The following is a 27,135-nucleotide window of genomic DNA, read 5'->3' as shown; positions in this document are numbered from 1 at the left end:
TTGATGAAAGCCAAATTCCAAAACAACAGCGCCTAACATTGCTCTGTGTAAAAACAAGTCTGCCTGAGCAGGCATGAACATGAATATGTACCTGAAGGCCAGAGAGAACAGTGCAAAATGTGTGGAAGGGCCTCTTACAAATCAGAGGTGGCACTATGGAAAGATACGAAGTGTGTCAAGACTAAAACTAGGGGTGTGTGTGTTTGAAGAGATTTTTTCTGCTTACTAGTTTCTGCCTGTCTTATTCTTGTTTTTAATTTATCTCATTCGTTTATTTAAATTGCCTTTAAAAAATAAAAATAAAAAAGCAAAATGTAAATAAATAAATAATTTGCCTTTTAATGCCCCTGGCAGTCTTTTCATAGGCTTGTTTTAAATATATTAACCAATTAAGATGCAAAATTTTGGAAATAGGTTGTATGCAGGAGCAAAGCAGTTAAATGTTTTCTAATTAGGCAGGAACTTTTCACTTGTCTGAGTATGTAGTTGGATAGCAATTATTTTGTCCATTGTTTGCATTTTGAATGAGAATATAATAGGGCCATCATATTTCATTATATTAAAGTTTAAAGATGCTGTAACTGGGAAGGTTAGATTTTATAGCTGTGGTCAGAGTCAGCTTGTTTAATAGTATGACCTGCAGGCTGGTGATTCAGTCATAGGCATGAATTCAGTCACACCTTAGAAGCTAAACTGGATTGGACTGGTTTAATACCGGGAGAAGGCCCTTTAGGGTTTGAAATGTTCCCATAGGAAGTTGGCTTGGTGTTGACTTAGCCTTCAGGCTGCAGAATGCAGAGGTATGAGGGTATGTGTATGTGTGTGCATACACACAGCCATGGGCTGTAGTTTGGCCATAAGCCAGACACACACATAGCCTGAAAGTTATCAATTAAAAAATAGTTACCAGTATTTCAGCTTGTGTAGAAAAAATCGAATTGCTTATTTACCTTGCCAAATGAACTCAAATGATTGAACTTTGAGAGCAGGAATGGATGAGTTCTAACCATTATCGCATTTTAAAATTCGTGAAGAGCTAATGTACACTGCTTATAATGTAATGCATCTGCATCCAAGCGAGTTGTAAGAGTTAGTGTCTGCATCTGGTGACCATTTTTATTGTGGCTATATGGTTTTACATACAATTTGGGGGATGTAATTTGGCATGTAAATATTTAGAGGAAATACCTGAATATATTACTTTGTTTTTATGTTCCTGGCCTTCTTGCCTAGATTAATTTTACAGAAATTCTCTGTAATATGAAGCCTCCCATTACTGTGTGTGTTTTGTTTTGTTTTGTTTTGAGACTGAGTCTTGCCCTGTCATCCAGGCTGGAGTGCAGTGGCGTGATCTCGGCTCACTGCAACCTCCACCTCCCGGGTTCAAGTGATTTTCCTGCCTCAGCCTCCCGAGTAGTTGGGACTGCAGGCATGCACCACCATGCCTGGCTAATTTTTTTGTATTTTTAGTAGAGACGGGGTTTCACCATGTTGGTCAGGCTGGTCTCAAACTCCTCACCTCAAATGATCCACCTGCCTTGGCCTCCCAAAGTGCTGGGATTATGGGCATGAGTCACCATGCCCAGCCGAAAAAGATCTTTATAGATGTGATGTAAGGTATAGCCCACATTCTCCTACTTCCATTTTTGAGGCAGAAAACTGAAAAAGTGACACAGCCACAGTAGGGAGATAGCTCATCTGGTTGTCTTCTTCATGGGAGCCTGGCAAACCTGGTTGCAGTTTCTACAGCAGGCACTTTTTACCACAGTCTTACTTTTTCTCGTATCTGTGATTTTAAAAAAATGCCATATGGTATTCTTTTGTATGCATGTCACATTTTATTTAGAGTGCCTTATTGATGGATATTATGTTTTTTTGGTTTTTTTTTTTTTTTTGCTTTTAAAACTGTTGTATTGAACTTTGTATGTGTCTTTGTGAGGCGTGTGAATATGTCCATAGGATAAGGTCCTGGAAATGGAATTGCTGGGACAAAGGGTATTACATTTAAAATTTTGAGACGTACCTCTGAATTGTCTGCCAAAAGAGTTGTACTGATGCATACCCCTTCTGCACTGTTTCCCTCCATGATGCCTTTGAGAAACAAACACCTCTTTATTGTTAAGTACCTTTTAGCAGGTCTAAGCTCCACTCTTTTTTTTTCTATTCTTTCTTTTACTTTGCCCTTTCATTCATAAAATTATTTCTTTTCAGCTTTTAAAGCTATCCCAGTGATGAAATTGCAGGCCCATGTTTCACTCTGTTTGATGTGCAAGCTGTTAGTCTAAGCATGCACGTGTTAAGAGTTTAGGGGGGAAAAATGACCAAATAAGTTGACAAATTTCAGTGACGTGATCATTGAAAAAGTTAGAGGGTCAGCCGGGTGTGATGACTCATGCCTGTAATCCTGACACTTTGGGAGGCTGAGGCAGGCGGATCACTTGAGGTGAGGAGTTCAAGACCATCCTGGCCAACATGGAGAAATGGCAGCTCTACTAAAAATACAAAAAGTTAGCCAGGCCTGGTGGCTAACTTTTTGTATTTCTTTTTTTAACTGGTGGCGCCTATAGTCCTAGCTACTCAGGAGGCTGAGGCAGGAAAATCGCTTGAACCCGGGAGGCAGAGGTTGCAGTTAGCTGAGATGGCGCCATTGCACTCCAGCCTGGGTAACAAGAGTGAAACTCCATCTCACAAAAAAAAAAAAGTTAGAGTGGGACTGTCTTGAGGTAGCATACGAGAGACTGCCTATTACTCTCCTGGAAATTCAGGAAGAATGTAGTAAACATGAGTTTCCCCTCCCCCTGCATGCTGCCACTGATCCACTAACAATAGGGCTGTAGAGCTCGAGGGAAGATGGGGTTTTGATCAAGACTCTCCTTGCTTAGAAACTTGACAAGTCCTGCCTTTGTCATGTTTCCCTTTAGCATTCTCTTACCTTTCTCTCACATGAAGATTTCTTTTACATTACAGGAGCAGCCGGTATATGTAACTCCATCTGTTTTTCTTCTCCATCTGTTTGTTTTAACACTTCTTGTATTTTGACTTGATTATTCACATTCTCATCTTAGTCTGTGATATGAAGTAGTTTGAGAATTATTTTTCTACCATAATAAGAATAAATTGATTCCCACTACCCCCTTTTTGGGGAGGGTGTATTTATCCTTTAGTCACTAAAGTTTACTTAAATTTTACTTTTCTTAGTTCACTAAAATATAGGTACTGGAGGAGTTACTTCTCTATCAACATCAATACCATTCTCTGTATTCATTAAAATTTAGGCTGTTATTGGATTTATTGTTCTTTGTGAAGTGAGAAAGTCATAATTCATTAGATATCTTTTAATTATTGAAGTTGTTAGACTCTAACCTCGAAGTACTAAGCTTGCTATAAATACACTGTTTCTCATTTTTGCTGTCTACCTTATTGTTAATGGAGAGTCACTTTGTAGAAAAAAAAAAAAAAGAAGAACATTTGAAAAAACTCAGGCACCTAGTTTTGAGAACAAGGGAAAATTACCTTCATAGCTTGTTTCTAATCTGTGCCCAAATATGAGCATGAAGGGATGTCCACACTGAGTTATGCAGGCCTTTTTTTTTTTTTTGGCGATTGCAAGGTGAGCTGCTTTTTGCACCAGTAAGAACGGTAAGGACATGCTAAGCCTGAACATGATTTAATCGAAACAGTCATCTTCAGGAATTTGTTATGGTAACTTCTCTGCTGTCATAGGATAGTGAGACATATTGAATGTGTATTTTTATTGTGATCTTTTGAAAAGCAGATGTTAAGTGGCATATGTGTCTTCAGTCACCTCTGTGTGGGTTGTTCTGTAGCATAGAAGGTGTTCTAAAAATGGTGTCTAGGTAAATGGAATGAGGCTTGTTTTTGTTTTGTTTTACACTTCCACCCAATCCCTTTTCAGTTCCTTGCAAACTGCTGAGTATGTACTGTTTCGCCAGCAAAGGCTGAGCCTGTATGAGCCCAGCCATGTGCTTTGTCTGTGCATGTCCCCACACAGGAAGCACACCAGAGAAAGCGATACTTCAGGGTAGATTGATTTCATTAGAACTTCATCATCACCAGCCTCAAATGGTTCTGGCCAGCAGTCTTTTTCTATCTGTGTGATTAACCCTTCTCTTCCTCACAGCACCTCCTCCCACCACCTTTTCTCAGTGTTAACAGGTGATCTAGACTCCTACTCTCAGAGAAAATTGAAGCCAACAAGTAGAAAGTCTTTTTTGCTACCAAAGACACAAACCTATCTTCATCTGCGCCCATCCTCACACCCCTGCTCCTTTTCAACACAGGGGTCCTCTCTCCACCCACCCAAAGCCTGTCCCCTCCTGCTGTGCCCTGGATCTTATCTCTGTCATTGCCTTAGAAACCTTTTTTGTATATATTCATCTTTTTCCTTCAATAGATCTTTCTTATTGGATTTTAAGTATGCTGCAGCCTCTTCTGTTAATAAAACAACAATCAACAAAAACACTCTTCCTTAACTGCATGCTTTATTCCAGCTACTACCTTATATCATTCCTTTCCTTCAAGGCCAAAGTCCTCAGAAGAGTTGGCAATATCCTCTCCATCATCATTTCTTCACTTCATAGTCATTCTTCAACACATACTAATCTAGTCTCTTACTCCATAATTCATTAAAACGCTTATTCTTGGGTGATGGGTGACTTCTGTGTAGCTAAATCCAGTGGATATTTTTCAGGCCTCATCTTCCTTACATTTTAGTATTTCATGCTATTGGCCATTCTTTTCTTCTTGAGATCCTCTTTCCTTTAGCTTTTATGGCACTGTATTCCTGGTTTTTCTCCCACTTCTTGTCTGCTCCTGCTCAGTTCCCTCTGTAAACTTGGCCTCTTTCACAAAGCCAGTAAACACTGGAGTTTTTCAAGATTGCGTGTTGGACTTTTTCTTTTCTCTCTGTGTTGTCTCTCATCCATGCTTACAGCCCTATTTACTATAACCATTGCCATGTAACTGGGTTCTGTAGATTTGCCTTTCTAAATATGTCCTGACTTGACCACTTTTTATCGACTGCTGCCACATTCTTCTGCAAGCCACCGTGGCCACTTAACTGGATTCTGTGGGAGTTCTTTGACCATTTAAATTTTTTTCTCTGTCCACCCCCAGATCTGATCATTTAGTCTCTTCCAATCCTCCTTAATTCATTTTGATGGCTTTTCATAGCTCTTAGGAAAAAAGTTTACAATCCTTTAAGACGTTCATGAGAGTCTGCATTGTCTTGGACCTTTGCCACACATCCAGCCCCATGTCTCACCATGTTCTTCCCCTGGCTGCTGGCTCCCCACGCATGCACTGGCCTCCTTGTAGTCCTGTGCCCTTCAACCACAGACCTATGCATGTCTTTTTTCATCACCTGAGTGCTCTTCCACCAGGTTTTCTCCTGGTTTACTCCTGAGCTCCCTTTGGAGCTCTGAGCTCTCCATATGCACAGTGGCTGTTCTCAGTGCCTTACTTCCTGGCACATGGTAAATGCATATTAAATATTGAGTGAATGAATAAATGAATGAACTTGCTAGTTTTTTGACTGGAAAGAATTATTTCTATGTAGCATACCAAAGCATCAAGTTGTCTTCTCTGATTACCCTTTTGTGGTGTTGCTTTTATGCCAGTAGATACGTCTTAGTAACCTGTGCACATTGCTCTTTATACTAAGTTTCACAACTATTTTCACGTAAATCTCTTGAGATCTTGGGTAAATCAGTTGAGTTCTTTGAACCTTATGCTACCACCAGCCCATAATGTCCTCCCTCCCATACTCTTACCCATTTCCAGATGCTCTGTAGCTGATTTTTATTCTAATTTCTATAATTCTTGATACTCATTTTCTGCAGAAAGAACTGAAACACAGGTTACAGGATGTGTGTCCAAAGTCAGAGAGCAAATTAGGACTAAATCACAGAATACCAGACTCACAGCTCTGTGCTTTGTGTGTGTGTGTTCCACCTCAATTTAGCCTTTTCTCTCAAATATGTAAAAACGGTCTCTTAAAAATTTAAAGAATTCCTAGCTACTTGGGAGGCTGAGGCAGGAGAATCACTTGAATCTGGGAGGCGGGGGTTGCAGTGAGCTGAGATTGCACTATTGCACTCCAGCCTGGCGACAGAGTGAGAGTCCATCTCAAGAAAAAAAAAAAAAGAATTATGGCCAGGCGCAGCGGCTCGCGCCTATAATCCTGGCAGTTTGGGAGGCCGAAGCAAGCGGATCACTTGAGGTCAGGGGTTCGAGACCAGCCTGGCCAACATGGCTAAACCCTGTCTCTACTAAAAATACAAAAATTAGCTGGGCATGGTGGTGGGTGCCTGTAATCCCAGCTACTCGGGAGGCTGAGGCAGGAAAATGGCTAGAACCTAGGAGGCAGAGGTTGTGGTAAGCCGAAACTGCACCACTGCGCTCCAGCCTGGGTGACAGAGCGAGACTCTTGTCTCCAAAAAAAAAAAAAAAAATTAGATTGTGATAAGGTACATAAAATTTACCATCTTAATCAGTTTTAAGTTGATAGTTAAGTGGCATTAAATACATTTATCTTGTTGTACAACCATCACCGTCATCCATCTCCAGAACTCTTCTCATCCAGCGTAACTGAAACTCTGTACCCATGAAACTCTAATTCCCCGTTTCTCTCCCCTCCACCCTTTTGACAACCACCATTCTTCTTTCTGTCTTGTCTTTCCTTTTTAAATTGAAGAATGAAACTGTGGCCCAGTGGTTTTTCAAGTGATAAGATATCTCAAGTCACAAAGATTAGGTGGGTTTTTGATTCTGATTAAATATATATATGTGTGTGTGACCAAATGCTATCTTTTCCAGGCTTCGTTATTTTACAGTGTACTCCAGAGTTGGGCAAACATAAAATGACCCGCCCACCCTCCCTCCTTGCTAACATTTAAATATGTTCTTTTCTTGTATATTTAATAAAAATAAACACTGAAAAAGAGTTAAAAGGTTCACTGTCTCCTGCTGAGGGCATAAGGCAGTAGCATGTTTCTGCTTGTGGGTGCTTTTGTTTGTGTCGTTATATAATTGCCTGATGACATTGTGGATTTTTTTTCCCCAATACAAAATGCTTATAATCTTGAAAGAAAATTAAATAATTGTTAGAAACAAGGGTTTTAAATATGGTTTAGTTATCAAACGCCTGATAAGAATCACCTGAGAGAGGGGAGAGAAACTTGTTGAAATGCAGATAACCAGGCCTTTCTTTCTATTCTTAATCTGTATTAGGACCCAAGTGTGGGAAACATTGGTATAGGATGCATTGATGAGTTCTGTTTTGGTAATAATCTGGAACTTCATCATGTTTCTTATGATTTATTTTTTCTGAGTGTGTCAGTACACACACATACATATACATAGACATTATTGTGTTTGATTATGGGAGTTACCAACATCGTTATCGATTTGCCCAGTAGTAGAAGTATAATTTGTTCTGTATTTTCTTTATTTTGTGTTCTCGGCTTCATATTGGGTGTTACTGTTTAGTTAGTTCTCAGTTTATGATACCAGGATATTGCAGAGAAGAAATCAGACTCTGTAGTCAGACAGACCTCAGTTCAAACCCTGACTACCACTTACCAGATTTGTGTTCTTGGTCAAGTTATATAACTTCCTTATGCTTGTTTTTTTTCCATCTGTAAGTTCAGGATAATAATACAACCTATGCTTAGGGTCATTGAGACGATTAAGTGAGATAATGCTTTAAGTCCTTTAATGCATTGCCTGCCACATAGTAGGTATCAGTATTTATTAGTCCCTGTTGTTTTGTGATTGTTATTACTTTATAAGGTATCCCAACTGGCAACATTATCAGAAGCTGAAGCTGAGGGCACTTGAGAGCATAAGAGGGGAGGAGAACCTAGAAGCAGCAATGTGCGCTTTTTGAAACTTTTATACTTCACCACTATTTGTTGTCCTCACTCTGTGCCCACTTTCCAAATTGTTTTTTAGGAGAGACAAAGCCTTTAGGAAACCTCGAAAGGGTGTGTGCTTGTGTAGGATATGGGGAAGCTATGACATTGTACCCTGGTCCATGTGGATTTCGATAAGGATTCCAAAACTTGACTAGAAGCCATAGGTGGTGGTTTTGTCAGTAGAAATTAGTGAAAAGAGAAGGAACAAGTCTAGGATGAAAAATATCTCCAGGAATTTGAAGCACTGGTATGTCCCAGCCGCCATAGCTCATTTATTTCTTTATTGTTTATTTAATCCTCAGAAGCTCATGTTTTAAGCATTTTGCTAGATATTGAGGACATAAACATGGACAAAACACAGGCTCCGCCTTCAGGAAGCCCATGGTTCAATATGAGAGATAGACAGATGTATGGTTATGAAAAATGTGGTAAATACAGAAATGAAGATAACAGATGGCATTTGGGAACAGAGGAAAGTACTTCCTGAAGGAAATGATGGTGGAACCGAGTCTACTGAAAGAATTCGAGTTGGCCAGGTAAAATCATGTACAGGGGTGAGGTATGCAGTGGACATTTCTTGGGCAAAGAAAAGAGTCAGGAAAAACCTGACATGTTTCTGTTTTTGTATTGGAAAATGGGCTTTGCTCCTCTCCTTACCCCCAAGACTTATGAAAGGGAAATTTCTCAGACATAGGAAAGTAGATGCAGGGTAGCCAGAACCTTACTGTTTGTATCCACATAAATAACTATTGAGTGCCACTTGAGAGCCAGCATAACCTAACAGACTCTATGAATTTAAGTCACTTTATTTTTTCATCCTTAAAAAAAAATCCCAATTTGGACTGTGGCCATTGATATTTCCCATATGTGTCTTTTCAGCTATTGTCACGTTTTTGGTTCAGGATTTGGTAACGTGGTGTCTGCACTAAAGTACTCTTCTCTTGGCTGACATTTTTCTCTTTCTCTTAGCTAACTTTAATTAGTGTCCCCTCTGCCATGTTTCCAAGAGTTTCCTTTCCAAGTGTTTTGATGTTGTTTCATGCTCCTTGCAGTTAAGTGTATTGATGTTTGACTTGATATATTGTGGAAGCCTTAGGTAGTCTGTTGTGCTAATCTTTTTTTTTTTTTTTTTTTTTTTTGCGGCAAAGTCTCGCTCTGTCACCCAGGTTGGGGTGCAATGGTGTGATCTCGGCTCACTGCAACCTCTGCCTCCCGGGTCCCAGTGATTCTCCTGCCTCAGCCTCCCGAGTATCTGGGGTTACAGGCACACACCACCACGCCCGGCTAATTTTTGTATTTTTAGTAGAGACTCGGTTTCACCGTGTTGTCCAGGCTGGTCTGGAATTCCTGACCTCAGGTGATCCGCCCGTCTCGGCCTCCCAAAGTGCTGGGATTACAGGCATGAGCCACTGTGCCCGGCCTGTTGTGCTAATCTTTAGCCATTTGTAACACTGTGGAAGTCATGTGTTCCTGCAGAATCCTATTTAATTCTCATGCGAGCTAATGTATTAATAAAGTTTTGGAGTACTGAAATGTTACCTTGGAAGTATCTGTGCCAAAAAAAAATCTCCCATGAAATTTTTATGTTCAGCTAGCTTTGGTTACCTGTTAGGGTAGGTGGTGATATCCTTATACTATATCCATACATATACCTATCTATACATAAATGCCAACATGCCTGTATATGTATATATGCCTGTGGAGATACATATATACACACACACACACATATATATATATATTTGGTCTAGAGGAGATTGCTGTTTTAAGATGGGTGTTGTATGAAAGATAAACATTACTTTTACCCAAAATTGTTTTGTATTATGACAATAGCATTTTTTGATACCTTTCTGCCCTATATTTTTAAAACAAATTAAAGGCACTAAGCTTGCATATAAGTGATTTGTAATTTTTTAGTCTCACTTCCAATTTCATTTTAAGACCTTTTCTTGGTTTTATACTTCTAATTTAAAATTTATGCTATCTTGTATTTTCTTTGTAAGCTACTTTTAATTGCTTATGAAAGAAAAGCTGGGATATAAACATGTTTAAAGAATTATAATGCATGATGATTGGGTCATTTTGAAAAGATAACATTATCATAGAATAATAAAAAAGTAAGAGAATGGCCTTTTTTTCCATAAAAAGACTAGCATTTATTACTTTAAGTGGCGAAGGATCACGTTATATGATTTTGAAAGGTTTCCATAAAACAGGCAAGTTACAGTAGTTAATGTTCAACTATCTAAAATATAACATGAGAACATGGTCACTGTAATATAGTCTAATGCTCTTCGGTTAGTCAAACCTAAGATGGAAAAGACATTTCCTGTTAACATTCCACAAAAAGATGTTACAAAGAATGAAACCTTTAGAATGAAAGTATCTTTTATATGTGAAAAATAAATGAAGTTTTTGAAAGTTGTATTATCCCAGTGAGACTATGAATAAAGAAAGTGGTGGACAGGACACACACAGCACAGGCTTCTTCTGGATGCTTCAGGCAGGTAGAGGAAAGACAGATTTGAAAGACAAAGGGACCACCACTCTGTTAGGATATGAGCTAATGGAGGAATAGCATTTCAGATACTATAGGCTATTACATTTTCATAGTGGTTTTTTGTGGTTTTTTGAGATAGACTTTTGCTCTTGTTGTCCATGCCGGAGTGCAGTGGCACGATCTCGGCAAGCGATTCTCCTGCCTCAGCCTCTGGAGTAGCTGGGATTACAGGTGCCTGCCACCATGCCTGGCTAGTTTTTGTATTTTTAGTAGAGACAGGGTTTCACCATGTTGGTCTGACTGGTGTCAAACTCCAGACCTCAGGTGATCCGCTCTCTTCAGCCTCCCAAACGCTGGGATTACAGGTATGAGCCACCGCACCCAGCTTTGTAGTGGTTTTAAAAGTTTTCCATTTTCCCATTTTTGTTTAACTAATTTTCTTTATCTGCTGTCTTTTAATGGAGGAAAACCAGTTCGGTTTTTGTTCCATTAAAGTGTTAAACATCATGATAAAAGAGATGACTTACTCAGACTCATTGTATTCTACAGCTGCTTTTGTGTTGAAATGACTGTGTCATTCTGAAGGAAGTTTTATGTTTTATTCTCTTAGTTGAAAAACTTGATTCTTCAATGACTTTATTCATTCCCTCTGGGATTACTCAGTGTTTACTTTCTTTGCTAATGGCAGGGTTCTCATAATAACATGCCATGTCTTGTTCTGAGATTTGGCAGACTTAGAAAGGCTGTTTTTTATTTCCCCAAAAGGTGCAAATTTTACAGAAACAAAACAGTGTTTTAATGAAAGAACTTCAGATACTTGTTTTTGTCTAGACTGCTATACATACCTATTTAATAATCTTGAGGTTGGCAGATTCTTCAGTATGTTTCTATGTGAATAAAAAATGTTATTTTTAGAGGTCTGTTATTTACTTCTGTAGTTGTCAGTGGATTTATTGTTCCTGTAATAATGGTAGAATCATTTTTGAGTGATTGTATTGGTGGCAGATTGAAAACATTAAAGGATTTCCTAATTATTTCCTGGAATATTAGCATGTAGGTAATGGTAACGACATTTCCAGATTTTGAACAGTGCAAAGTGATATAAAAGTATAAGATTTTCTTGAGAGGTCTGTTTACTCACCACAAAAAAGAGTTTTCTTACCACAAATTGCCATTTACCTTTCTAATATTAATGATTTATTTTCAAACAGCTTTTCGTATAAGCAGCCTGCCAAGTAGTATACAAAATAATTTGCATTTCATTTCTCCCACACTACCTTTGAGCCCTCCCACTCTTTCTGCGGTTCCCCAAATGATTATTTTGAGCAAACAAGAATGCTTGTGGAGCTTGTAGAGAGGCTTTCTTTGTAAGTTATCAACAGGCTCTTACTCAGTGATTTTTTTGGGTGGTGAGTACCACTCTTTTTGAAGGCTTTCCTGTTTCCACATTGTTCCTGTATTCTTTCAATGCTTTGTTTTTGAGATCCAAGTTTCCTGACTGGCTTCTAGCCTTGAGTGAAGTCTCCAATGTCCATATTTTGCCACTTTCTCTATAAGAAGTATTTGAGGAATCTTTTTCTCTCTCATGTAGATAGAGCTAGCTTCAAAGTTTTTGCATGGTTTAGGGTGTTATGTAAATCTCACAAATTAGAAAGATATGAAGTCTGGTATGTGTGACTGTGTGTGTTGGGGGGCACATGCATACATGTGTGCTCGTGAAAACATATACTATTGCTTATTTTAGACATTCATTTACAATTCAGATTACTAAGGAACCAACCTACTTACCGACTTATCAGTAGGTATTTGTTGAGGGTGTACTATATATCATTCTTTATTTCAGCAGAAGGATAAAAGACAAAATTTTTTAAATACATAGTACTTGCTATCTTGGAGTTGATGGTTTGGGAGAAACAACATGTACATGTACATGAAACAGTGAATTAATAGGGCAAGGAAGTCTAAGATTATCCTAAGTGCCATATCGTGTGGTGCAGGGTGGAAGTATGAGTTCAGGGAACAGAGACAGACATAAGGGCTAGGAAGATCAGCCAGGCCCCACAGAGGATGTGGAGCTTGATCTCTCCTTGGAAGAATGAATAGGATTATAGAAGATAGGTGACGTGAAAGGGTATGGTGCAATGGGGAGGCCATGGACGCAGTATTGTACTAAGCTACAAACTTTTTGTCTTTGAGGAGAAATACTGATAGGATGTTGGTTGGATTGGAAAGATGCTGTTGGAGTAGTATATAGCTTAAATCAGTTGACTAGGACAAATACTCGTATGTATTCTGACTATGATGTATTTGTAGACTTTGTTGAAATTTATGTATGTTCAAATTGTTATATTTTCCATGTTATATTTGCTTTAGATACAAAAGTTTCTGAGATAAGTGAGCAATGTTAAATGTTTGATGAAAGTGTCTGCATTTTAACGCAGGCTTGGTATTAATATTAGCAGACGCTGTTATGTAAATGGAAACATATATAAATGTAATGTTGAATTGGCACATGAGAAAGCCTAATTAACACAGTGAATTTTTTCCTAGGCCGGACCTGATAGATATGAATACTGTTGCTGTTCAAAGCAACCTTGCAAATTTAGAGCATGCTTTTTATGTAGCAGAAAAAATTGGTGTTATAAGACTTCTGGACCCTGAAGGTGAGTTGTTTTCTTGATTATATGTGGACTGGCATGAAAGTCTGATCAAAAGTAATTTGTCAACCTTGTGAAATAATTAATTTATGTTGCTGTTTTTAGATGTCGATGTCTCCTCACCTGATGAAAAATCAGTAATAACTTATGTATCATCTCTCTATGATGCATTTCCTAAAGTCCCTGAAGGTGGGGAAGGCATTGGTGCAAATGTGAGTATTGATTTTTCCACACTGGAAGCTGTTGATTCAGTAATGACCAATTGACTGCATTTACTGATAATATTGTTTGCAGTTTTTGAATGTTGAATATATTTTAAAGAATTTGAGTTAATATGCTGTTTGATGAATTGATATTATGTGTATTTCATGATATTATTCTACCATTAAATTTAAAGTATAACTCATTAAAACTTTTGTGTCACAAATAAAAGAGGCTATTTATAGTTACTGATAATTTTATAAATAAAAGCTTTAACTTTCTGAAAGTTAGAGTTTTCCATTTTTAGCTGGGTGCTGTTTTACATTGCTGTATTTGCTATCTTTTTGTATGTATAAAATATCTCACTTTTGAAAACAATTTCAAATTTGTTACCTCATACAATTCTATGAAATGTTGGCTAGATAACATTTTTAGGATTTAAAGGAGGGCTCCAGAGGAAAGTTATTGGATTTGACCAAAGTAGCAGAGCCACTTAGTAAGCAGGGAAGGTCTCTGACACATAGCTTTCAGCTCTTTATTAGTCTACTATTTCTTAAAGGTTTGTATAATTCACTTCAGTGATGCATTTTTTTTTTTTTTTTTTTTTTGGTGGTTATGCTAACAAGTGCTTATGCATTTCTGGAAGAGAACAGGAAACCCTGTATGTGTCACATATTTGGGAATGAGCCCCTTCACTTGGATTTTTGCCTTCTTCTTTGCAGATACCTTTTCCCCCTACATTACTTTGAAGATTTAGGAGCTCATCTTGGATTAGCTCCCTTGGATTAGGAGCTCCCTTTTCTGATTGCTTCTGTCAGTTCTGTGTGCTATTTCTAGACCTGTTTCCATATTCTTCCTCAGGTTCTTCTTTTCAAAGGCTTCATGCTCTTTGGGTCCTGAGTAGCCTGTTCCCATGCTCACCCCTGACTATTCAGTGTTGAGTGTTGCTTCAGAATGTTTCTTTTGGCCATCTCTTGCTGCTGCTTCTCACTACCTCCATGTTGATCCTGCTGCCTATCACTGCAGAACTAGGCTGATAGCTTTCTTACAGCTTTCCATCTCCATTTTGTTCTTCTTCCCACTGCCTCTGCACACTGTTGCCAAATTAATCTGTCTAAAACCTGATGTCTTTAGCTTGAAAATTTTCAGTGGCTACATATTCCTTGCAAAGTTAAATGCAATCTAGATATTCTGACATTTAAAACTGCATATATTTATTCTGTTTACCTACATTTTTTAGCTATGATTTCCCAATATGAACTGTTTACTGGTAGACAGGGCATTTCCTTGTCAGTGTCCTTACTCACTTGGGACTCCCCTTTTGCCCACTTTTTCAGCGCCCCCACTCACCTCCCCCCACCAATAATTACTTACCAGTCATTGCAGAACATCTCAGATGCTGCCTTTCCCAAGAAGCCTTTAGAAACTCTTTTAAGGCACAGATATGCTTGCCTGATTCTTATCTCAACTAGCATATACTACCCATTTCATTTATTTCAACATTTCAACACTTAATTAAATACTGCTCTTCATTTTGCCTGTTTATATTATGTATCTCTCTTGCCTCTGCATTTAGACAGTAACTTGACAATAGGTATTATGTCTTAAAGTATTTTTTTTGTTATAACACTCAGCACAACCTTTGAACATAATAGGCATTCATCAAATACTTAAACAGAGCAGTTGGCAGCCTTCCAGTTTCCTCCATTTTTAAAGAGTTTGCCTAATGAGTTACTTGGATAATCCCACCATATACATTTCCTGTAGTTTGCATACATATCTGGTTTCCTACATATTGGGTAAGTCTTATACATAGTAGATTTAGATCTAAAATAGTTGGCAAAGATGGCAACTAACTTGGCTTATGCAAGTTGTTACTCCCCCATCCTGAGCCCTGGTAAACACCCCAAATTGACTTTGGATTTTTTCTGTAGTGCTTAGATTGAGCCTCAGAAGCCTTCTAAATACAATACTCCAGACAGCCCCTTTCTTTGGATCAGAATTGGCACTCATAAGGCTACTGTTAGTGGCCAAATGTTGATAGCATCTTTTTAAAGGTGTTTATGTGACAGGGATTGGGGCTGGGTGAAAGTAAGAAAACATTTAGCTGGTTCTATCTGTCAGGCTTCAAATACGTACGTTTACAGAATGACTTCCAACTAAATTGTCTTAGATATGAATGTTATTATCTACAGATGTGAACCTTTTCTATCATTTGATTGTTCTAGGATGTTGAAGTCAAATGGATTGAATACCAGAATATGGTGAACTACCTCATCCAATGGATTAGACACCATGTGACCACAATGTCTGAGAGAACATTTCCTAATAATCCTGTGGAACTGAAGGTTAGTGTCACTATAGAAATTACATAGGATTGATTCGATTATAAACCCTTAAGTAATGCTATAATAATTCTGTAATTTTAGAAATTCAACAAAAGTTGCCCTTGGAAAGCCATTAATAAGTAGGCAAAATTTTTGTTTACTCATCTCTCTTATTATACAGAGAAAATGGAGGTAAAACATTAACAGTTAAAACAGATTAGCTGTAGTCTCTCAGCTTTGGTTGAGAGGTTAAAGGTTTAATTTGAGAGAGTCTCTGAAACTGCATTGTTGAATTGATTTTAGTACATAGGAAATGCTTGAAGTTCCCAGGGATGGCTGAGGTAGGAGGGCCCCTGGAAAGTACACACAAATGTGGCACTGGATTGGGGGTGTGCCTGTGGTTGAGTCCTATTAAAAACTGCTTCAGAGGGCATTTTTTGTGCAGGAAGAGGTACACACTGTATTTCACCATGAATTTGAACATACATGTCTGACTTCCCGTATAAGTGAATTTATGTTTTAGTAAAACATTTTCTAATAGTGAAAAACTTAGGGCATGCTTTTGAGGCAGACATTGCAGATATAAAAGCCATTATAAGCCGGGTGCAGTGGGTCATGCCTGTAATCCCAGCACTTTGGGAGGTCAAGGTGGGTGGATCACCTGAGATCAAGAATTTGAGACTAGCCTGGCTAACATGGTAAAACACCATCTTTATTAAAAATGTAAAAATTAGCCTGGCATGGTGGCACACACTTGTAATCCCAGCTACTCAGGAGGCTGAAGCAGTAAAATCGCTTGAACCTGGGAGGTGGAGGTTGTAGTAAGCCGAGATCGCATCAGTGCACTCCATCCTGGGTGAGAGAGCAAGACTCCATCTGGAAAAAAAAAAAAAGTCATTATAAATATGTAAACGTATTAAAGGGTAAGTTGTCTCTTTTGCATATGTGGTTTTATAATAGCAAGGTGGTCTACTTTATTTCTAGAAGCTGATAATGCGAATATTGCCTACAAAGCCTTACTTCCTTGGTTTGTAAACTTTATTTTCATGATCAAACTGGGATAGAGAAAACTGTAATAACCCAGGGTGAGCTCCATTAGAGTTACTCATTGTGCTCCTGCTTCCGTACAGAACATCTGTGGAACAGCTTTCATTCCCATTGCCACAGAGAGTTTGTCCTTGGCACGAATTTACTTGGCATCTGATGATATGATACTTTTTAAGTGTTCTCAAGCTGTTTGTGTGATGTTTCCCTACATGGACATGTAATTTTCCAGGGCAGGAAAACTTTTCCCTACAACTACCATGTGGTGCCATGAACAGTGTTTAGCACATAGGAGCATTCGGTGCTTAATGACCAACAGATATCCTGAAACATTGCATTCTGATTTCAAAACAATTTTCAGATTTCATGTTCCAATACATTTATTTCCAAATGGATTTCTATTGTTCAGACCCTTGGATGAATTGTACTGGCTTCTGATTAGTGTAGATCCTTAGTTATAGAAGAAGTGATCAGAGTACTTGCTGATGACTAGAACAAGACATATATTAGAAAAGAAAATACATCATGGGGAAATGCCAGATAATTGCATTAGCAGAACTTTGAATAGAATCTTTCAGAAATGTGTCAGCCTAAAGATTTACAGGGTCTTGTTTTATAGCTACATGAATTAGAATGAAGTAATTAGTACACACTTATTCTATTAAATATGGAGATGCATTATCTACATAATTTTTATGAAGGTCCCTTTTAATAAATACACTATATTTAAGAGGTTCCCAAATTAATATATACAAACTAGATAATAATTTAATTATACGGTTGAAACTTCTGTAATAATAGCCCCATCAACTAATAGCATCTATCTTCATTTATTTAAAAAAATATGTTTACATTGGCCATTGGGACATTGAAACCAAATTTTAGCCCTTTCTGCTAAGAATTTTTTTTTTGAAGGCTAGAACCATGCAATAGAAGAGAGTGGTTTTGTTCCTTTCTTTATGGGAATTGCTTCAAATTATGTTTCCAAAGACTGAAAGCTAAAGTACAGCATTTGGGAAGTGCATCTTTTAAAGGGTATGTTTTCTTGTTTGGAGGACGAGAGGTTTTTAGTAGAGCACTAGTAAACACTGCGTGGTTTATTATTATCCAGATCCCCGTGTGGTACTAAAGCATGGCTCACATCAATAATTACACCCTCATCCAATTTTAGATAACCCACATCACCAACTGGCTAGAAATCGGTATTGTCTTTGAGTGTCAGTTTAACAAAGGAATTCCATTGACTGCATATGATACAGTACATAACACTTGAAATGGTGACTTAGTGAGATAATGAAAACAGATCTTTTAAGTTTGGTCCTTAATTGTCCTTTTTATTTTAGGCACTTTATAATCAATATTTACAGTTTAAAGAAACAGAAATTCCACCAAAGGAGACAGAAAAATCAAAAATTAAACGCCTTTATAAATTATTAGAGGTAAGCTCAGATTTGCTTTATATTGTCAAGCATAATCTTTGATTTGTTTTGTTTTTATTTTTGCTTCACATTAAAGTTTTTTGTTTTCTCAAGATTTGGATAGAATTTGGACGCATCAAGCTCCTTCAAGGTTATCATCCAAATGACATAGAAAAAGAGTGGGGGAAACTCATTATTGCCATGCTTGAGAGAGAGAAGGCACTTCGTCCAGAAGTAGAAAGGTAGGCCAGAGGTGTTTTCTGCCATGAATATCAAGTGCAGAGGGGCCTCTGTGTTCTTGTGAAAGAACTTAAGTTAAACCTCTGTTTACGTGGCCTTGGATAAGTCACTTAATCTTTCTGATCCTCCATTTTCTTATCTAGAAACTTTTCTAAGAGATTTTAAGGAGTCAATCAGTGAAGTAATATGTATATAAGTGACCTGCTAGGCTGGATTGGTATGTGAAGTCTCATCTAATAAGGCTTTACAGTTTTAAAACCAGTCAAAATTACTTGTGATTTCTCATATTGACCTTAAGTCACCAGGGCCTGGATCCAAAAGCTTATAGGTCAACAATGAACTGATTTTATTTCTTATTATATTTTTTGCTATAGTTCTCTTTCCAAGGGGCAGTGGAAACCAAAATCTAGCTTGCCTTCATTTAAAGGGTGATGGATGGCGTCTATAACACACTCAATAAATGTTAGTTCAGGTTCCCTTTCTCCACACTTCTACAAGTGCGTTTACTCCATGAAATCATCACTAGCTCTTTGTCATTTTGTCTCTCACTATACCCAGTTGCCTCGGAAGGTACCATTTAATCTTCAGGAAATGTTTGTTGGATGAATTTGTCTCCGTTACAGTCTTAACCTGGTACCTGGGTATTGTGATCTGTGTTCCTCATTAGCCATGATGTCTATAGGACCTAGACCTTGTAGGGTGTATTAGTCCATTCTCATGGTGCTAATAAAGACATGTCCGAGACTGGGTAATTTATAAAGTAAAGAGGTTTAATTGACTCACAGTTCCATATGGCTGGAGAGGCCTCACAATCATGGTGGAAGGCGAATGAGGAGCAAAGTCACATCTTACATGTCAGCAGGCAAGAGCTTGTGCAGGGGAACTCCCATTTATAAAATCATCAGATCTCATAAGACTTATTCACTACTATGAGAACAGTATGGGGAAAATCGCCCCCATGATTCAATTATCTCCACCTGACCCCACCCTTGACATATGAGGATTATTACAATTCAAGGTGAGATTTGGGTGGGGACACAGGCAAACCATATTACAGGGTAAGGCCTGTGTGGTCAGACACACCTTTCCAGCCCCTTTGCTCTCTGCACAGCAGCTACACTGGCTGCTTTACACCTAAACATTCTCAGATCTCAGCTCCAATATTACTTTCTCAAGAAACTTTCCATAGTTTCCTAGGCTAGTTCAGATATCTTGCTTAAAATTCTCATGTTTACATGTATTGCTCCTTCATAGTGCTTATCTTGGTTGCATTTTTATATTTATTTCTGTTATTGCTTAAGGCTTGCCTGTTCCACAGATATGACCTCCAAAAAATGTGGAGAGAAACCCTTGTTTTTTTCTGTCCCTTGCATTGCCAATGCTTTACACAGTGCCTGACACATATTAGAGGTGCTCAGTATTGTCATGTTCTCTGTGCCTTATACGTTGACTTCAAGATTCAACATTGTGAAATAATGCATAAAATAAATATATGAGAGCAAGTCTAACATGTCAGTCCTTTATTAAATTACTGATTACATTTATGTTAAAGTGTAATATGTGTACGTAACTGGATTATTAAAACCAAAACAAGCCAAAAATATACAGGATGCAGCTTTTACGGAAGAGGTAATTCTGGGTGATTAAAATGAGATACTACATTAATCATTTGAAATAATGGAGAAGTATTTCAGAGGATACAGAGTAGATTTTTAGGCATCAGAACAGTAGCTGAATTTTACGATATGTTCATAAAAGAAAGCAGAGAGTGGTTGAGAGTTCAGGGCCTAGAAGCCACTCAATTTTAAATTAGATTATTAGCTCAGCCTGCAAAGTTGTATGATCTTAGACAAATTCTTTAACTGTTTAAGCCTCGGTTTCCTCATTTGTAAACAGGATGTAATAGTGCCTACTACATTGGGTGGTTATGAGATGAGTTATATATCTAAAATGATTAATTTATTGCACATAATAATTAATAAATGCTAGGTGCCACTGTTATTGTTTTGAGCTGTTCTGTTCACTCACTGTATTTGATGTGGTACTCTCACACTTGATCTTAGCCAACAGGCTGAGAAGCGATTGATGTGTCACTCTCAAGTTTCCCCTTTCTTGATCCCTGAAAAGAAAAATATCTATTCTTAGAGTGGAGAAGTAACAGTATTATTGGAGGTAGGAAAATATTTAGGAGCCTGGTTGGATAAATGCCTTCATGTTTCTTCATGCAAGTTTTTTGGCATTGTCTATGTATTGCGAATAATAGCTATGTGGCATGGAAGTGTATGAAAAACAAATGGAAAAGAGTCAGCGTTCTTATGCCATGTAATACCCTATAGAATGGAAAAACAAGCACAGACAAATTTGTAAGCATTGCTTCAGTATTCTACTTGGCACTTTATAGAAGGTTTAGAAGTAACATTACTGGGAGCATGTCATATAAAGAAAAGTAAATTGATATTTTTCCATTAATTTAACCTAATAAACAAATGACATGGTGGTTAAAATGGAAGTGTGCTTTCTTCTTATCAAATTCATTTGTTTATAGGTACTTCATAATTTCTAGCTGTTTGCCTTCTTTACATTATTCAGCACAGACCTGGTCTTTTCAGAAGTCAGACTATGACTGGATATTTGTGTTCTTTTAGCTAATGATTGGTATTGCCAGAATAATCTTTACTAGTTATCCTGGACATCTGTGAGGCATCTGAGTTGTTTTTTAGGTGGTTGCAATTGGATGACTCTTAGTGCAAATATTTGGCATATCCTTTGCAGTGACGCCCAATCTGCCTGCTTTGTTCATACTTGTAGGGTTTTAATACAAGCTACAAAAGGCAAACCTCAGCTAGCAAGCGAATGGCTTTAGGCTAGATTCTTTTGAATAGTTATCAGCATATTATTTGCTGTGTGTTGCATATGCATGTTGAAGCATATTTAAGGAGCCATTAAAAGCTGTAATATTCAGCTGCCACTTTTCACCGTTAGAAGTAGAGCTTTTTCCAGACCTCCTACCTTTCAGTCTACTTTGAATGATCAAAGAAAGAACATAGTTTCAGGAATAAAAATGCACAGTAGTAGTTATAGTTACCGTAGCAGTGATTCTGTGTTTAGTAACACTACCAGCACTCGAACCAGTCTTGATTCGAATGAAAATCTTCTCTCGGTTCATTATGGTCCAACACTGATCAACTCTTGCATTAGCTTCGGCAATGAATCCTTTGATGGACGCAGGTATTGAATCGTTGGTGTGGGATTGTGTTTACTTTTTGATGGGCAGCACTTTTCAGGAATGGCGAGCTCTTTGACTTCAAAGGGAAAAGCTTTATTTTATTTTGTCTCATCTTTTAGGTTAGAAATGTTGCAACAGATTGCCCACCGAGTTCAGAGGGACAGTGTCATCTGTGAAGACAAACTAATACTTGCTCGAAATGCTCTTCAGTCTGTAAGTTAATTTTAAGAGCCATTGAAGTTGTGGTGTAGAGGATTCACTGTGCGTTTGGATGAACTAAAACTTTTGCATAATGTTTGGTTGATTCTTGATACTATTCTCCACTGAAACTTAAAGTTTGTTAAAGATTGTGATTGGTGTTTGCTCTCTGAGAGACAAGAAGAGGGAAAACATGTTTTTGAACCAACAAGGAAAACTAAAGAAAGCCCAAGTAGGCTTCTGTTCCAATATTTGATGTTTTATATTTGAGGTCGTTTTTAAACTTGTTTCACAGAATTAATACTGCGTTCTTCTAAAATACAGGATTCTAAAAGATTAGAATCAGGAGTGCAGTTTCAGAATGAAGCAGAAATTGCCGGGTATATACTTGAATGTGAGAACCTTTTACGCCAGCATGTAATTGATGTACAGATTCTTATTGATGGAAAATACTACCAGGCAGATCAATTGGTACAGAGGTAAGAGTGCTACTTATTCTTTCTCTGTCCTTTTTTTGTATAACTGTTTCATGGGCATTTGAAATAGGAATGTAGAATATGAAAATTTTATGAAATATATTTCTTTGCTCTTTTTTAGTTGAAAATGTGTGTCACATTTTTGTATATTTTGGTGTTTAAGTAGATATTTGTTTTTTAAAGATTAGCAATAGAAAAAATATTTTATGGTACATATAATACTGCTGCAGGAGCTAACTCATTAAAATGAATACACTAGATGTATGTATGTTACATACATACATTTACATATAGTTAAAGTATTCATGGGATGTTTGAAAGAGAAAAAATATAAGACAGTGTCTTTTTTTTTTGAGATGCAATTTTGCTCTGTCACCCAGGCTGGAGTGCAGTGGTACGATCTCGGCTCACTGCAACCTCTGCCTCCTGGCTTCAGGTGATTCTCGTGTCTCAGTCTCCCTAGTAGCTGGGATTACAGGCACCCACCACCATGCCTGGCTAATTTTTTGTATTTTTAGTGGAGACGGGGTTTCAGTGTGTTCGCCAGGCTGGTCTTGTACTCCTGACCTTAAGTGATCCACCTGCCTTGGCCTCCCAAAATGCTGGGATTATAGGCATGCGCCTCCGTGCCTGGCCAAAAAGTGTCATTTTTAATTCAGCTTTTTAGTTTTCGGTTTATCCTATTATGAAAATGTTCATAACAAAATCTTGAAAGAAAATATGTGTATGAAAACCTTTATCACTGAGAAGTGTGTGTTCGGGGGTAGGTATGGAATATTTCAGGCTATAGTTTCTCTCTCTCTTTCTCTCTCTCTTTCTGTGTGTGTGAGTATGAATGTATAAATGCAAAAATTTTAAATGATCCTTTGACCCGGTAATTTCACCTTTAGGAATCTATAGTAATTCTAAATATGAAAAATATATACATAAATGTAAAAATGATCATATGCTATAGTAATTGTATTCATTATAAATGATAGTTATAAAGACAAATAAGATTGAAAGTCCTCATAGTACAGTGCTCATTGAAAAAAATCATGATGCAAAATTTTACCAATATAACTACAATTATCTCCTCGTTTTTCTTGTTTATATTTTTGAGCAGTTTTGGCATACTGAAAAATTGAGTGAAGAATACAGAGTTACCATATGCTCCCTTATACCTCCCTCTTCCCCTGTTATTTACGTCTTGCATTAGTGTGGCACATTTGCTAAAACTGATAAGCCAATATTGATACATCATTATTAACTAAAGCCTATAATTTACATTAGAGTTCACTCTTTGACAAGTGCCTTTTGTATTTCACCTTATCCCTTTGGATTTTCTTTTCAGGGTTGCAAAACTGCGTGATGAAATTATGGCCTTAAGAAACGAATGTTCTTCTGTGTACAGCAAAGGACGCATGCTGACAACAGAACAGACAAAGCTCATGATATCAGGAATCACTCAAAGTTTAAACTCAGGATTTGCGCAGACCTTACACCCTAGTCTCACCTCAGGGCTGACCCAGAGTTTAACACCTTCCCTAACCTCTTCTAGTATGACTTCTGGCCTGTCATCAGGGATGACTTCCCGCCTGACTCCATCTGTCACTCCAGCTTATACACCTGGTTTCCCATCAGGATCAGTTCCAAATTTCAGTTCAGGAGTAGAGCCAAATTCATTGCAAACTCTGAAGTTGATGCAGATCCGAAAACCCCTTCTAAAGTCTTCTTTGCTAGATCAAAATTTAACAGAAGAGGAAATCAACATGAAATTTGTTCAGGATCTTTTGAACTGGGTTGAAGAGATGCAGGTAAAACAGAGTTTACTTTACCTGAGTGTTTCCGTCTTTATTGTTAGCAATTTCTTTTCTAAACTTAGTATTTTACTGTTTGAAGGTACAACTGGACTGCACTGAATGGGGCTCAGATTTGCCAAGTGTTGAAAGCCATTTAGAAAATCATAAAAATGTTCATAGAGCTATTGAAGAATTTGAATCTAGCCTCAAAGAAGCTAAAATCAGTGAGGTATGTGAATTTAAAATTTGTATATATTTTGTTTTAGTTTACTCTTGTTTTGCTTTTTACATAAAGACCCTGTAAATCAATAATAGATACATGAAGTGTGAGTCAGAATTCCTTCAGATTCCTAACTGGAGTGTCTTTTTAATCTCATGTTATAGATTCAAATGACAGCACCTCTTAAACTGACTTATGCAGAAAAGTTGCACAGATTAGAGAGTCAGTATGCAAAACTCTTGGTAAGTTTTTTTTTTAAAAACTTCTGTTTCCCTTATCTATATTTGGCAAAAACATGATTCTTATGATGATTTTCCTTACTAAAGAATACATCCAGGAATCAGGAACGGCACCTTGATACACTCCATAATTTTGTAAGTCGTGCGACTAATGAACTTATTTGGTTGAATGAAAAAGAAGAGGAGGAAGTTGCTTATGACTGGAGTGAGAGAAACACCAACGTAGCTAGGAAAAAAGATTATCATGCTGTAAGTACACCCTTTGTACTTGCATACTAGGGTTGCATTTTAGGTTTATATATTTTTCTAACACACTTCTTAATTCTTTCTTGAAGGAGTTAATGAGAGAACTTGATCAAAAGGAAGAAAATATTAAATCAGTTCAAGAGATAGCAGAGCAGCTACTTCTAGAAAACCATCCAGCCCGGTTAACTATTGAGGTAAGCTGGACAGTGTAATGGTGTTGGTTGAATATTGATATGATTATTTCCCTTCAGATTCTTTTATTGCTGAGCAGTTGAAAATTACAAACCATCTAACTTTTATTAAAACCTGGCTCAAAAATAATGTTTCTGACAAATTGTACTGACTGCCTTCTGTTCTCTGGCTCTAAGTATGTCACCCATCACTTAGAATAAAAGTACCCTTGTCAGTCTCTGTGGCTGAGAAGATGTATTACTGTAAATATAAATACCTTTATATGTATACCTTCTCTATATAAGCATTGCCATATTATTTATTTCTGATTGTGTAACATTGCACAAGTGACATAGTCTTGCCGAGCCTCATTTTCCTACCAAAAATGGGAGAAATTACCTCTAATCCATAGAGTTGTGATGAGAATAAGAAGGAAATAATTTACTCTTATTGCTTAGTATAGTTTTTGGTACATTATGTGTTCTCAAAAAAATACCAGCTGTTATGATTCAGTTTACTACTTTCATTTATGCTCTGGTTTTGTGAGGTGTATTGGGACAGCATCATGACAAGGCTTTATAATGTGCAGTGAACATTTCAAATTCAGAAGTGGAAAACTGAGATGGGATTTATCAGGTTGCCTGTGCAGTTGGAACAATGTTTTAAATTGTGTATTAGACAGAGTTAGTGACTTTCTGAATGGAGGATGGGGGGTTATGTAAGAAAGTAGGGATTGTCACACATGGGCTTAGGAATTGTCATTCATAGGCAGTCAGATGTGATATTTTGCCAGAGGAAAAAAAAAATGATGCTTGTCCTGAAAGTTGTCATGCTTCAAACTCGCAATTGAGGAAAGGAATCTGATAGGTTCGCTGAAATCATAATAACTCAAAATATTAGTATAATTCTAGGCTCATCAGGAAGTTTTAGGGATGTTTGTATGATCTTTTATATAAAATACAGTTTTGTGTCTACATGAAATGTCACATATGAATGTTAAAAACGTAGAAGAGTAGGGAACCTTTTGGGAAAGGAAAGTAGAATAATGGAGGGCCTGGTATGTGGTTTTGTACACTAATAAACTAAAAAGAGAGAGTATTTCTTAGGGTAGAGAGATGAAAACTGTTAGGAAGTACGATTATGGGCCAAGAATTTTGATGGGAATGGAACATGTGAATGTCACTCTGATCACTTTTATGTAGAAATTATAATTTAATTAATGAAAAATTTCTTAAGTAAAATGAAACCTTGGTCATCTTTATGATCCCATTGGCCTATCCAGCGTCTTGTTTGGGTACATGGATAATATTTAGTTAATTATCAATACTGTTTCATGTTTTATATGAAAAAAGAATATATGATACATGTTTTCTAGCCAATTTACTGAAAGTAGCTTAATTTGAGGTAGAATATGATCATGATATGTTGCCAGATTTTCAATGCTGCATCATACATTCCATTTGGAAACGCTGCCTAACTATAGCTCAGCAGGAATGAGCTTTTCCAAAAGGAGGAAAAATGACAGGCTTACTTAAAAGTCATTAAAACATCTCGAGTGCCCTCTTCTGGAAATCAGTGAATTGCACCTTAAATAGGAAAGAATATTTCATGTTTCCTTAAGGAAGTAGGTATCCTTTCTACAATATTGTTTACATGAAAGATACACTCTGTATTGAATTAAAGTTCAAGAGACACATTTTTAAAATAAAAATAAAAATTCCTAGTATTTTCATCATTATAATTTCAGAATTACACTGATTTGGGAGTACACACATTTCCTTTTCCACCCTCCCCAAACCTTACCCCAGCGAAAACAAAGAGAAAACTACATAACCATGTATTTCTGTGTTAGAAGGTATGTTTTATGATCTAGCACCATAAAAATTCAGAGAAAGGAGAGGTGAATGTGCCACAAAAGAAAACATACCGGAGGATTCCACAAAGCAGATGTAAGAGCTGGTGGCAAAGGAGTCAAGCGTTGGTTTTGTAAATAAGAGGGATAGCTTGCATTTATTTTAGTTTTTAAATATTTTTTTTCCCGTAGCAAGAGTTAATTTTTTTCTTATATTTTAAGAAGAAATTTCAAGAAGCTTAAAATTGAAAATAAATCAACTTGCGTGGTTTAAAAATTTGTATTTTAACTTTAGGACTGACTTTGTATAAGTGAGAAGACTTAGATAGGAGGAAAATTGTACTGCCCTGATTTTCTTTTTTTCTTTTTTTCTTTTTGAGATGGAGTTTCACTCTTGTTCCC

The 27,135-nt window shown here is 37.2% G+C and overlaps 1 protein-coding gene across 1 annotated transcript in view; it reads left to right on the top strand.

Moving 5' to 3' along the window:
* DST (dystonin) overlaps positions 1 to 27,135 on the top strand; it is a 504,672-nt gene that overhangs the window by 297,762 nt on the left and 179,775 nt on the right. The window contains 12 exon segments of the mRNA XM_012002056.1: positions 12,988 to 13,100; positions 13,200 to 13,306; positions 15,524 to 15,643; positions 18,010 to 18,105; positions 18,199 to 18,326; positions 21,670 to 21,763; positions 22,073 to 22,227; positions 23,558 to 24,020; positions 24,106 to 24,234; positions 24,390 to 24,467; positions 24,552 to 24,713; positions 24,800 to 24,904. Of these exon segments, the coding sequence (XP_011857446.1) occupies positions 12,988 to 13,100; positions 13,200 to 13,306; positions 15,524 to 15,643; positions 18,010 to 18,105; positions 18,199 to 18,326; positions 21,670 to 21,763; positions 22,073 to 22,227; positions 23,558 to 24,020; positions 24,106 to 24,234; positions 24,390 to 24,467; positions 24,552 to 24,713; positions 24,800 to 24,904 (1,750 nt within the window).

Source organism: Mandrillus leucophaeus, unplaced genomic scaffold (assembly GCF_000951045.1).
Source record: "Mandrillus leucophaeus isolate KB7577 unplaced genomic scaffold, Mleu.le_1.0 Scaffold676, whole genome shotgun sequence".
Taxonomy (NCBI): Eukaryota; Metazoa; Chordata; class Mammalia; order Primates; family Cercopithecidae; genus Mandrillus; species Mandrillus leucophaeus.
The sequence above is the reverse complement of the archived record's forward strand: the minus strand, read 5'-3'. Positions and strand labels throughout refer to the sequence as shown.